General features: G+C 49.9%; 1 protein-coding gene across 5 annotated transcripts in view; it reads right to left on the bottom strand.

Moving 5' to 3' along the window:
- OGDH (oxoglutarate dehydrogenase) overlaps positions 1-11,065 on the bottom strand; it is an 84,309-nt gene extending 73,244 nt beyond the window's left edge. For 3 of the 5 annotated variants that reach the window (XM_014571854.4, XM_014571855.4, XM_075910806.2), the window contains exons 1-2: positions 4,647-4,774; positions 2,914-3,162 (exon numbers count right to left, since the gene is read on the bottom strand). In XM_014571854.4, the coding sequence (XP_014427340.2) occupies positions 2,914-3,162; positions 4,647-4,655 (258 nt within the window). In that variant the 5' untranslated portion in view covers positions 4,656-4,774. Of the gene's footprint in view, positions 1-2,913; positions 3,163-4,646; positions 4,775-10,932 lie in introns of those variants that run through there. The other 2 variants (XM_075910807.2, XM_075910808.2) reach the window with 2 other exon arrangements.
- Positions 11,066-14,162: the final 3,097 nt, after the last annotated feature.

Below are 14,162 nucleotides of genomic sequence, written 5' to 3'. Positions count from 1 at the left end.
GCCTTCAACTTCCTGAAGGGAGGTTCCAAAGAGGATGGAGAGAGGCTGTTATGGCAGAACAAGGAGCAATGGTCTCAAGTTGTGGTGGGAGAGGTCCAGGTTGGATATTAGGAAAAATTTTACTGGGAGGGTAGCGAAGCACTGGAATGGGTTCCCTAGGGAAGTAGTGGAGTCTTCATTCCTAGAGATGTTTAAGTCTCGGCTTGACAAAGCCCTGGCCGGGTTGATTTAGTTGGGATTGGTCCTGCCTAGAGCAGGGAGCTGGAATTGATGACCTTCTGAGGTCTCTTCCAGCTCTATGGTTCTATGATTCTATCAGGGTAAATACGACATTACCAGTCTCACTATCAAGTACCTCTATCAGGGTAAATATGGTATTCAAGGCCTAGCCACTCAGAGAAGCCTCTCCTGGCCCGGGGTTTGATTTCCAGGGAAGGGAAAATGGGTGGTAGGGGGACCTGGGCCCTCCCTCTCCACCAGGTCCCAGCTCAGGGCCCTTTAGGCAGGGCCTATGGCTCCTGCCAGCTTGGCGGGGAATCCGGCTGATACACGCCGAGCCAAGCTTTTAGTCCTTTGCCCTGGGCTGCTTCCTACCACACCCTGGTTCTCCTGGGGCCCATTCGCCTCCGAGTCAGTACCTGCCAGGGTTGCGGGCATGCTCTTGCCTCCCTGGTGATGGCAGCTGCTGGCTCTGTCTCTGGGTCAGGCACGGGCAGCACCTCTGGTCTCAGCTGCTGCAGAAACACCGGCCCGGCCTGGTCTACTCCCTCATCCTGCGGTGTCCTTGGCTGCAGGGCTCCCTCTGCTTTTATACCCAGCCTCTACTGGAAACATGCCCAGCAGGGCTGGAGGGGCGGGGCTTTCTCCACCAGCTGGGCCTTGACTACCCCTTGTCCATCAGTGCGGGGCCTGTCCGCCTCGTCACAGTTGGACATTAGGAAAAAGTTCCTGTCAGGGTGATCAAGCATTGGAATAAATTGCCTGGGGTGGTTGCGGAATCTCCATCTCTGGAGATATTTAAGAGCAGGTTAGATAAATGTCCATCAGGGATGGTCTAGACAGTACTGGGTCCTGCCATGAGGGCAGGGAACTGGACTCGATGACCTCTCGAGGTCCCTTCTAGTCCTAGTATTCTATGATTCTAGTGCCAAATGCACATAAATCAAACTCACCTAGTTTTGTTCTTTGAGTGAAGTGCTTTGTATGTCAATAATTAAACACAAAAGGCCTTGATGGGGACCAGTTGTGTATTTTGATGCCCCACCCCCACAACACTAGGAAAAACACCCCTTGTGAAAACAAAAAAAACAAAAAACCACACAAACCCCCCCTTTTATTTATTTACAAAATTTGACTTTCCATCCATCCTAGAGCTCTTCTGCTAAGGATCATCTCAAAGACAGATAGTGCTACGTAGTCTGGCTGCATGAGACCACTCCTAGAATGTCACAGGTATTTAGTATGACACGCATGTCTGGGGAGGGCAGATGTGCTATCAAAAGCACAGTTATGAAAAAGAGAACAGAGTGAGTGAGTTCTGGTCTGCAGGACGTCTGTTCTGGGGTTACAGTATGCTGACCAGGAATTGAAGTCCTGTTCTGTTACTTTGCACCTCAGGTCACACAGCGCAATCTATACAAGTTCCCATAGCACTGGGGGATCTGAATTATGTAGAACTCTCTCTGCAGGTGTCCGAAGCAGGACATTTTCAGAAATCCTGTTCTCTACACACAGTGCAAGGTCTCAGTTCATAGCCTCTCCAAAGCTTGCCCAGAGATGAGACGGGAAAGCAGCTAAGTCTACAATTCCACAAGCTTCCCTTAGACATGAGGCTGAAGATCACCTCCTGGCCCCACCAAGCATTCCTTCCTAGTGGAGGTTTTTAATTTCACCCTCTAACTGTAAGACTGTCTAGTGTACAGCAATAGCAGAGCTAGTTCAATGTCTATTATTAACTTCATACAGTTACTCCTCAGACTTCCAGTGACACTTTGCTTGGTAATGGCTCCTGGCAATTACTAGCCAACAGACTACTTCCTGTGGTCCAAATTCAGCCCCGCTAAGAGGGATTTATGAGACAATTATGCTAAACAGAGCTGCACGCGTTTGTATAGGGTTGAATACTGTACTGAAACTTGTAAACTTAATCTACCACGGACCATGGCCAAAGTGATTGTGTGTGATGGCCATTAACCCAACACATGCATGTTAGTGACAGATTTCAAGGTGGTATGCTATCGGATACCAGCTCTGGATAGACTAAAGATCACTAGAATTTTACACTTGTAACCCTTAGAATAATTATCTTCTGAAGTTAGTAGCTTGAGGAAAAGTTAAGGAATGGCTGGTAGAAAGAGCTCTGCTAACCACAGCAGAGGATTTTATACCCACATTTCTGCCACCCAAGTGGTGTTGGAAGAACGACTCTGCAGCAGAGCCAGCATACTTACTCACAGGAGATCAAACACTGCCGCGCTGAGCACAATTTGCATCCCACATTAATAGTGGAATGCACAGAACTTGAACCCAATTCCCTCCTCCCTGCTCTCCCAACACTCCATCAGAAAGGAAAAGCAGCAGCTCAGCAAGAGGGGGATTCCCAGGAAAGGCAGCTCTTCTCTTTGAATCCACCTTTGATTCCCAAAGCAGAACATGCCGAGTTGACTGAATGCTCTGAGCTTCTCGGATTCAATCCAGAACGAAGCAGGATCGAATTGTTTTGCTATTGCTCAATTAAACACTGTTGGTTCTTTCCACAGAAGCGGACGTGGAACTGATGATTCGTGATTCCCAGGCTCTTTGCGCTGAATTCCTTCCGGACATCTGCACTTACCTGACTGTGCCATTGGACTCTCTCTCACACACATGCAGGAGATGAAGGAACAATATCCTGGACGAATGGCTCCTCCTTACCTTATGTACACTTTTGGGATTTTCCAGCCACGCATAGTACATTTCCTCCACATAGTTCGAACTAGTCCCACTCAGAAACGGCTCAGCAGCCACAGGCGCACTGTAACACCTGATTTGCTGGAACGTCCTTGGTGCTGCTGGCTTGTGTTGGGAAATTGTCTTAACAGTCTGTGAGGCCGTCAACGGCCTCAATTTAGCAGCACAAGTCCTTAAGTGAAACATTTTTGTCCTGTAGCCGCTCACAAGCTCCTGTTGGTATAGGAATAAGAAGCATTTTAGACATTGAACTGTTTTGCAATTTACAAAGAGAAATCAACCCAATAACCATCTAGCTGTTACTTAGCATTTCTCATCCACAGATCTCAAAGCCCTTCTCAAACATTGTTTCCCCATCTGTAAAATGGAGATTGAGACTGGAATCAGAGTCACTCAGCAGAGCGGAGCCAGTAACAGGTTTCCCATGTCCTAGAGCAACGCTCCATCCAGGAGGCCACGCTGCCCCTCCTCCAGTCAGATTTCTCATTTGGCTACTTGAAACCAATAGCTTAGTATGGGTATTGGCACTGCACAACTACTGAATTAAGATATGGACTAGTATCCCTTTGGGTTAATCCCCTCCACTCCCCAATAGGGATGTTAACAAACACGTGCGTAAACATGTAACCACTGGATTTTTTTTAATTGTTACACATTTACATGTGGGGTAGACGGGGGGAGAAGCACTCTCTCCTGCCTACCCCAGGCAGTTCTGGGGGAGCCAATACATGGGGGGAGCCACCAGCAACCTGGGGGCGAGGGGCATGTAGTCATCAGCAGGGCTCACCAAACCGCGGCGAGCCCAGCTCACCAGCTGCGCTGTCCAGCGATCTGCGCATGCGCAGAACGCCCGAACCCAGCTCTTCCGGGTTACCATCTACTCGCCACAGGCAAGTAGATTGTATTATTTGTCGAGCCCTGGTCATTAGAATTAACAGATAAGACCAGGCTTATCAATCAATCAAATCATTTAAATGATTACACACTAACATCCCTTCCCATACGGACTGGCTGCAATTGGCTGGGGAGTAGGGAACTAAAGCAGAAAGTGAAATCCAACCCTAACAGCAACTTTTTCTCCCCTATTTTGCTTTCAGTTTACATCACCTAAAACTGAAGTTTAATATATCAACTTGTAAGCTTTACATTTATCAAGCAGTACTCCATTGTGAACAGATGTTCGTTTTTCTGACAACCGCTGATAAAATGAGAAAGGTCTGATCGTTTATACCTCTTGGGGCACAGGAATAAAGGAGGGAACACTAGGCTGTAAATGTGATCAGAGAAAGCTGGTCAGTAGGCTGCGGACAAAGAGCATCAGAAGCAAAGCTAGAGGAGAGGTAGGAATGATTAAAAGCAAAGGGGATGTTGGGAAAATGGATTTACTGACAGGGAAGGCACCCCAAGAGAGCGTAATTGCAACTCACTGGAAGCAGTGGAGGCAAAATGCTGAGACTGCCACTCAGCAGCACTTCTGCTGAACTTTGTTCCCATTCCCACCTCCCTGCAGTTCTCTTAGTGTCCACATTGCTCACTCCCAAACACGCGGGGCAGGGAAAGAGTTGCCCTTGCGTGCAGCGCAACATATGCAGGCATTTTACAACATGTGCGCCATTCCTCCTAGTGCACTAGGAAGAGGTCATTAAGCCATCAGAGTAAAATTATCAGCTATTATGCAAAATTAAAACGTAACATACAAGAAGCATATCTTCTTGGATTTGCTGTCCAACTAAACGCGAGAGACGCGGGTTCCAGGAAAGGCCCTATTTCCCTTTAAAGAGTGGAGGGCTGGGATTCCGAGGCTATGTCTTCACTGGAAAAAAAATAGGTGACATCTGACCATCTCAATGCTAAATCCCTGTGGACACAAACCAAAAGTACCTTACTGCAGACAGATGAAGGAGACCACAAGTAGCCACCTTGCTGTAAAAGTTCCCCATACCTTGTCTCCACTAAGAACTTACAGCAAGACAACTATCTCAAAACTAATGCAAGGTTTTTGCAGTGAAGACCTAGCCTTAGTGAATCAGACTCCTAAAGCTATCTTATGGCTAATGCCTGTTTATTCGGCTGAGACAGTACAGGCAGTCCCCAGGTTACATGGACCCGACTTGCATCGGATCCCTACTTACAAACGGGGTGAGGCAACCCCGCACTAGCTGCTTCCCCCCAGCAGACCAGGGAGACGCGAAGCTAGCGCCCCCCCCCAGCAGACCAGGGAGACACGGAGCGGCTTTTCTCAGCAGACACCTCAGCTTGAGAATAAAGGACTGAGGGAAGTGAGGTGTGGGAGAATAAAACTGAGCTCTGGAGAAATGTTTGGCTAGAGTTTCCCCTACAATATGTACCAGTTCCAACTTACATACAAATTCAACTTAAGAGCAAACCTACAGTCCCGATCTTGTACGTAACCCGGGGACTGCCTGTACTGTAATTGAGTCAATTAAAAAAAAGCTTCAAATAATTTCTTGTCCTTCTGCCAATTCCTGTGCTTTTTAGTTGTTTTTTCCTATTTAAAAAAAGGAAAATTTTCCAATGGAAGTGGAACATCTGAAAATCTGGCCCTTACACCTCTGCTCCCCTTCCCAGCTATTCCTATTAACATTTCAAATCTAGTCCTTGAGATGAACACTGACTCCCGTTTAAAAACAAAAAGAAATGTCAGTGACAGTGCACAAGCTATTGGTGCAGCTACATGCCGTCATAACACACAGAATACTTACGGATCAGTCTGTCAGCAGAGCAGCCGTCACCAGGCCATACAATACCCAGCAGTTTGTCTCTTTTAAAAGCCCTAGGACAGTGGCATGTGAGCTGGAGGCTACTTCCAGAATTGGTACACTGGCTGGGGAGAGGGTTTCGGCCTTTCGTTTACAAAACATTTACTTAAAAACACAAACAAGTTTGTTCAGTGAGAGCCCACTAAGTGGACATAAAAAGCCCCTATCCCCAGCTGAGAACTGGCAGGGTCTGTTTGGCAGCTGGATCACGGGGTTCAATGTTACATTTTCTCCAGCAACCTCATATGAAGATGGCACAACCCTCCTTCATAAGCAAAAACCGCAAGAAAACAACTTTGGTTACATAAACCCAGCTTGGAAACATTTTCCATTACCCCCTTTCCTATTTAATAGGCACTGGCTGAGAGTTGCTGGCTGGGAGTTGCAACTGGTTAACTAGGACAGCACTTTTCTTCCAGCTACAATTTTATTGCATTGCTCACCGAGCTGCCATGGTGCTTTTGGGCCAGAATTCAATGGAGTGCTACAGGCTGCACCTCTAGTCTGGATTTCCCTCACCCGGAGACCATCTCTGGCCTGACATCCCCATGGGTGCTCCTGGGCTGGAACCCTCATGAGGAAAAGCTGAGGCCCAATGCTCAGCTGTTCCTCCCGTCCTCCCAAAAGCTTCCGGAGCTGGAAAAGTGGGGACAGGAGGCAAGACGCCCAGGAGAAGGCTACACTGCCACCCCGTCTCTTCTGCCGAGCACCCTCCACCCAGTCCCTGCTCAGTCAATGCCAGCCCCTCTGCTGCCATCAAGCAGATCCCTGCAGCCAGGGCAGCAGAGGGGCCGGCACTGACTGCCCCTGGTCCAGGACCCGTCAGATCTCCAGGGTGCCAGACCAAGGAGGGACAATCTGGAGTAGAGAAGTATAGTGCCTTCCTTGCTGTGCACTCAAAGCCCTTCACAGCACTACACTGTGACTTCACTAAGGGAAAAGGTACGTTCTTAACAGGTGGTAAAATCCTGGAGAAGATAACTATGCTGCAGTTTCCCACATGACTTTGTACATCAAGGTAAAAGCCCTAAGGTCCCTCCAAGTCTATGGCTGTGTCTTACCTTCAGCAAGATAACATACCCTAACCTGCTGCTCCACCCCCTTTTTGGCAGCGAAAACATAGCCCTTAAATCAGGAGTGGGGAGCCTCCGGTTCGGGCTGGTCAGGGTTAGCTGCTGGGGGCTGCAAGGCAGTTTGCTTACTGAGTGTCTGCAGGCATGCTACTCACAGCTCCCAGGGGCTGTGGTTTGCTGCTCCTGGCCAATGGAAGCTGTGGGAAACAGGGAACCTCCGGTACACTACTACCCACTTTAAATCAACCTGCTAACTTGTACAAAAAACTACCCACTGCCTCGTCATCACTAGGATTCTACCTCTTGGTAGTTACCATTCAGAGAGGCTTATGGACCAACTTTTCATGGAGTAATCTAATTCTGGTGTCCAACTGGAGACATTTGGGACATGACTTTCAAAGATGCTGAGAACAATGACTGTTGAGAACTCAACACCTGCAAAAGTTGAGTCTAAGCATTCTAATTAGCGCTCATCTGGGTAACAAGCTTGTTGCGTGTGCGAGGCCTTTGCACAATTCCATAGCAAATGCTCTGGCTAAAAAACTGGCCAGTAACTATTAGTCTATTGACTTTCCCAGGTTTAGGGCTAACTGAAGGAACAGATTCTCTTAGAGGAGGTAGGAGAGTTTGGTCATCCATGGCCTCACTGAACAGAGGTGTTCAAGTTTCAGAGAACATTTGTTAAAATTCATTTGGTCTTTCCAACCTTCATTTCTTTTGAAGTCTAAGCTATTGCTCCAGTTTCTAGAGGAACATCAGAAAGCTCTTTCCAACAGATCTGTGACAGAGACAATTCACAAATAGGGCATCTTTTATTGATTCCTTCTTGGGCTACAGCTGTGCATACAATTGTTAAAAGTGTTTATTAACATCTGACTTGTGTATAATTACTGCTACCATCACAAATACCAGTGATCTTATTTCTGTTAGTCTTTTCCTTAAGTCTGTAAACCAACATCTTGTCAGATCTCGACAGACTCCCAGTGGTTTTGCATCAAAACAGAAGCAAACAAACACTCAGTCTTTTGGGATGCAAGTCTGTTGATTTCATATCTTAGGATTGATAGGGATTCTGAGTGTCTCCCTGAATGAGACAGAAAAACAATAGCTATTTTTAGTAACTCCAAGCATAGGCACTTTTATTTGGAACAAGAGTGCCTTGGCTCCTGTTTAGCTTAATCTACTTTCAATGGGATCGGAGAACTTTTGCTCCAAAGTAAGTGTCGATGGGTAGAGATTTTCAGGAATAACCCAATGTACACAAGCCACTATTAGGCTCCTAAGAGATGAAGTGTCAAAAAAGTATTAGTGGTAAATATTTTAAAAGTTTTGGCTTAGAACTGATCTGCCCAATTCCAAATAAAGTGCTTTGGCTTGTCTATACTCAGAAGCTGCACAGGTTTAATATGAATCAGTTTAGTTACACCTTACAGCCTGTCTGGGGAGACTCATATTGGTTTATATTTAGATACATTAATTTAGCCTATGCTTGTAAATGTGCCGATATAAAGTAAACCGATGAGAGTTCAGATACAAAGCTGAACCAGTTTAACTAAAACAGTATTCAAATGTATTGATCACATGTACAGCTGTGTTGACAAGGAAGCATTAAAGCTGGACTCAAACTCAGAAATTCCTCAATTCCCTGTTTTTAGTTGTTTTCACTGAAAGATCAGTGACTACAAATATTCAGAATAAACCCAGTATTCAAACTATACAAAGACAGACCATTAAACACTGTAGATTAAGCTACTTAATTTGGCCTCAAACCAGCCAGAAGAGTCAATAAAACTTGTCACAGAAGACAGACTGGGAATCACTTTTTGCTTAAGCAAGGACCAAGCCAAACAAACAGAGGATTAAGAGAATGAATGTCTGATTAAAGGAAAAATTAGGCTGCTAAACTGGTGAAGTGAACCCTACACATATAAGCATAAGTAATAAAAAACTAAACAAGTCTTGAACTATCTGAGTTTAGCTAATTTTGTTAAATGCTATTAGACTGCTAAATGTAGTTTTTAATACTAACAACACAGGTCCCTTACTTTAGGTGACCAAATGATTAAAGTAGTGGGGTTTTTTTTGGTTTTTTTAAGTCTTAAGAACTATTATTTGCCCTTTTTTGCTGCCAGGGGCCTAGCATATCTGAGTATGTTTAACATTACTGCTGTAGAGTGTTATTTTATTTTTAAAGAAGGTGTGTGCTTATTCAAGGTCACCTCAAACAAAATAAATCTCTGTAACTGTTCCACCAGAAGCTGTAACAACTAGCACTATCAAAACATACAGGAAATGGAAAGAGTTCTCCATCCGCTCAGTGAGGGCTGAAAATTCATTTGGAGTTTAAAAAAAAGTTAAAATCAGATGATTATGAACTACTTTTTTGCAATAAGTCAGTTAATTCATGTTTCCAATAACTGAAATCCTGACGCACACATTCAGCCCAACTCCACTAAACAAACTGATCCAGACGTGAAGGGACAGCAGTTTCTCAACAAAGCTACAAAACACATTATCAGTTTGTTTAACCTTAAACTGTTCAATAGTGCCTATTTGAAACAGAAAGATTCCTGGCATGAAGATTTACACATAGGACTAAGAACGTAAAAATGGAGCAAAAAAATCTTCAGCCCCCTTCAAAATATTGAAAAATTTTCCACGGAACATTCTGTCTAAATGAGGTTCCTGATCACTTGTATCCTATAGCAGGTGTAGGCAAAAATACAGCCCATGTGCAAGATTCAACTTTATTAAAAGGCAAAGCAAGCATATGCTATTCTGTTTACACTACTGGAAGTTCCATTCTCCCCGCCATCCCCACATGTCCATCTTTGTGGAAGGCATTTCTGACGGCTTGCCTCCGGATATGCCTTCACACTACAAGTTAACCCCGTGGTCACCAACCAGTAGATCGCGAGCTACTGGTAGATCCCAGGGGCTCTAAGAGTAGCTCTTGAGCCCTCTCTGAACTGCGCACCTGCGCAGCACATTTACATTAGATTTCCACATGTAATGGAGGCGGGGCTTCAAGGAAGGGGCGGGGCAGTAGAGCTTCTCCTGTTCTGAGACTTAAAAAGTGATCTTGGGTGTAAAAAGGTTGGAGACCACTGAGTTAACCCATGCTCCTATTTAACTCCAATGCTGACAGTCTAGCAATATCAACCCACAATTCTCTCAGAGGTACATTTTCCTGTCTTCTACCCATTCCCTGCTTCCACACAAGCACTCTCACCTGAGAGTCTGAAGACAACAGTTTGGCGCTTAAACCCATTCCACACAGCCCACTACACTGCGCTCTTTCAGAGGGGTGGTGGGGGCTGCTTTTAGTTGGCTCCTTGAGCATACCGGCCCTCCTGGAGCTGCCTATAACCATGCAATGGCTGAAGTTTTCAGCAGTTACATGGATTACTGAAGTGGATTTGCACGTCCCTAGTATGAATACTTCTCACGCCAACGCCACAGTTCAGCGAGCTGAGCCAATTAAATCGGATCTTCCCCATTCGAATCCCCTTTTCCAACCCTCGCTGCAAACTGTGGCTATGACTGAGGCCAGGTCTAGACTGCAGCCCAGCCAAGCGGCTCGGGAGCGTGAACACCTCGCACCCCGGCCCAGCACGCACAGCCCTCGCCCCGCCAGAGCGGCCCCGGCCCCGCTACAGGCAGCACCCAGACGGGCTGGACCCGCGAGGCGCTTGGGACCCGGGACCGACCCCGCCGGGGGAGGGGCAGGGCCCCCGCGAGAGCGGCCCGCCACGAGCCCCGAACTCCCGCCGTGCCTCAGTTTCCCCCCATCTCCCGCCACGCGAGGCCGCGCGCTCCCGCCCGGCTGGGGTCCCGGGTTGCTCGCGGCCGCGGCCCCGCCCCCCGCCGGCCAATCAGCGAGCGGCTCCGCCCCGGCACCAGCCCCCTTCGACAGCCCGGCCTATCAGCGGCGGGAATGGCACCACGCCGACTCCTGATTGGTCGCTGCCGCCGTCACTCCCCCCCGGCCCCGCCCTCCCCGCGGCTGAGGCGCCCGGGCGGTGGCGCCAAGGACACTCCGGAGCCGGCGGGGGCCGAGGCGGGTCTCGGGTCCCCGCGGCCGGGGCCGCCGCCCGGCCAGACCCCGCCCCCCCCCGGCCGCGCGGTACCTGCTGGCGCGTCCGTCCCGCCCGCTCGCGGCTCTGCACTGACAGCGGCCGCCGCTCCGCGCGCCAACTACCGCCCCGCGCGCCGCCCCGCCCAGCGCGCTGCGTCACCGCGGCGCCCCGCCCACGCCGGTCACGTGCTGGGACTTCGCCCCGCCCCGGCTGCGGGGCGGTGCCGGGGCTGGGAAGGGGCGGGGCTGGAGTAGGGGAGAGGGGCGGGGCAGGTTTAGGACGGGGCGGGTGCGGGTAGGCGGGTGCAGGCTGGGGAGGGAGGTGGGGGGGTGCCAGGCACTGAGGGGTGCAATAGGCACTGAGGGGTGCAGTAGGTGGGGGGGTGCCAGGCACTGAGGGGTGCAGAGGGGGGGGGGTGCAAGTAGGTGGGGGGGGGGGCCGGGCAGGTGGGGGGGTGCCAGGCACTGAGGGGTGCAATAGGTGGGGGGGTGGGGGGGCCAGGTGGGGGGGGGGGTGCCAGGCACTGAGGGGTGCAATAGGTGGGGGGGTGCCAGGCACTGAGGGGTTCAGTAGGTGGGGGGGTGTCAGGCACCGTGCAGTGCAGTAGGTGGGGGGGTGCCAGGCACTGAGGGGTGCAGTAGGTGGGGGGGTGCTGGGCACCGTGGGGTGCAGTAGGTGAGGGTAGTATCAGGCACCGTGAGGTGCAGTAGGTGGGGGGGGTGCCGGGCACTGAGGGGTTCAGTAGGTGGGGGGGTGTCAGGCACCGTGCGGTGCAGTAGGGGGGGTGCCAGACACTGGTGGACAGGGGGTGTAGGTATTGGTCAAGCCTGAGAAATGCTGCTGGGCACAGAGGATTGGGCCAGCTCTGCCTGTGCCCGCTGACCCACTGCGGGGGGGTCTCCTTGGCTGGCCACACCAGCTCCATGCACTGCTACCTGTGTGCCAACAGGTTCTGCAGGGAGGCTGTGGAGCAGCCTTGCTGGCAGATCCAAAGCACTTGCCAGCCCTCAGGGATGACTGGAGTGCTGCCCTGACCACGTGGGGGTTCACCTGGGCGTTTGAGCATGCCCACTCCTATGCCGTCCCACCCTGCGCAGAGCGGGCTGCGTGAGAAAAGCCCTGGCAGCTGCCATGGGACTGGGAACCTGAACTGAGTTCTGCACTTGGCTGTGGGAGGCCATATGGCCTAGCGGTTAGAGTTCCGAAGCAGGCATCCCAGCTCCTGGGCTCTGTGGCTGGCTCAGCCATGCAGCTGGAGGATGGAGAAGGTAATGATTACCCATGGCCCCAGGGTGCCCAGGTTGGCTACTGTTTAGCATGTGCTTGGGGGTAATTGTGGATCAGTGTAGCACTAAGGGCTAATTAAGGAGTTTATGGGCTGAGGAGGAGGCCTGGAGCCTGAACTCACCTTAGTTTAACCTGCAGCGACCCATGAAGATAAACGAGCGGAGCCGCTACCACCCTGCCAGCCGCACAGGCTGAAGACAGCCAGGGGATGAGCCTGTTGCTCATGCAGCCCCTTGTGTGCTGGGCACCCCGAGGAAGAGCTGGCTCCTTTCTACACAGTGAGCCTTGGTGGGGTGCACCAGAGCAGCAGTTCTGCACTAGGGCCCAGCAACAGCAGCAGCAAAAATCGAAAGGCTCCTGACCAGCTGTCGGTTTGTCTCACGCTGCTTGAGCAGACAGGCTAGGCCTTCCCTGGGCCATGAAGCCTGAGAAGTGGGGGACAAGGGTGCACAAAGGGAGCCTGGCAGAGTGCCCGCTCCCGGCTTCCCCTGGCCACGTCTGTGGTTGCCAGCCCCAGAGACCGGGGCTGGGGTGCCTGCAGGCCCGACGCCAGGGTGAGAACATAAATCACCTCTCCCGCATGTTACCAGTTTGTTGCTGGCCACCTGGAAAGGGGAGGGAAGGAGAAATAAGAGGAAAGGTCCTGAGCCAGTCCCCCAGCTGCCAAAGCCACCCTGCAGCAAACCTTGTCCTCACACCCTCCTTCACACCCTGCAGGTATTTCAGTGACTCTGGCCCTGGGAAGGTCAGTGCCCTTCCAGTATCTCCCTTGCAACAAACCCCCTTGCCAGCTTTGTCCACATATTTACTCTGCTGACACCACCATTGGACCGCATTGGACAGCATAGAATTTATGCCACCGTGTGCTGACGGTGTCCGTCTGCTATGTACATTGGACAAACGTCTCAGACACTTCGCCAAAGGATCAATGCCCACAAAACAGACATCAGACAATTTCACAAAGAAAAAAGTTTCTTGCCATTTCAACCAGCCTGGGACTTGTCGCAACGACCTCACTACCTGCATCCTGCTTCAAAGAGGCTTTAACACAAGACTTCAAAGAGAAGCCTCTGAACTGTCATTCATGCTTAAATTTGACACTTTACGAATGGGCCTTAACAAAGATGCTAATTATCTCACCCATTACAAAGACAGCTTCCCCAATTATCACCTCTAATATCATTACCTCATAGACATTAACCTCCCCTCCTCATCCCCCTCTCTTCTAAAATCTGATTTGTCTATTTTAAATGCCCACGAAAACTCATCACATCTTGTTAGTCTTTAAAGTGCTGCATAGTCCAGTCTTTTGTTTCAGCCAAACCGGTCTAACATGGCTGCATCTCTATGGCTATGTCTACATTGGCATGACCTTGTGCAAATACTCTGTAATGCAAGAGTTCTTGTGTTAAAGAGTATTTGCACAAGAGAGCGTCTACACTGGCATGTGCTTTTGTGCAAGAGCATCCGTGCCAGGGTAGATGCTCTTTTGCGCAAGAAAGCTCCAATGGCCATTTTAGCCATCGGGCTTTCTTGCACAAGAAATTCAGGTTGCCTGTCTACACTGGCCTCTTGCGCAAGAATAGTTACAGAAGAGGGCTTATGAATGGGAGCGTCATAGTGCTTGCCCAAGAAGCACTGATTTCAGACATTAGAACGTCAGTGTTCTTGTGCAAGAACTCCCTGCCAGTATAGACAGCATGCTTTTGCGCAAAATCTTACCAATGTAGACACAGCCTATTACTCCTCTGGTATCTGCGTGGGTGGGCAGGGCCAGACCAGTGGGGCCAGGGATACCAGGGGCTGTTTGCCTGCCTGACACTTGGTCCATGTGCGTTCCCAGGAGAGAGAGAGCCCTTTCCAGCCACAGCTGGCTTTTTATCAACCAGCTAGTTCAAAATGTACCAGCCACCCAGCGTACTGGGGGATTGTGCTAGTGTAAACCCTGTAGAAATCAGATCAAAGCTCTCATGTCTGAAACTCCTCTCGAGGAG

This window comes from Pelodiscus sinensis, chromosome 28 (assembly GCF_052426305.1).
Source record: "Pelodiscus sinensis isolate ZL-2025 chromosome 28, ASM5242630v1, whole genome shotgun sequence".
NCBI classification, from domain to species: domain Eukaryota; kingdom Metazoa; phylum Chordata; order Testudines; family Trionychidae; genus Pelodiscus; species Pelodiscus sinensis.
Note: the sequence above shows the minus strand (reverse complement) of the source record. Positions and strands in the feature narration are given on the sequence as shown.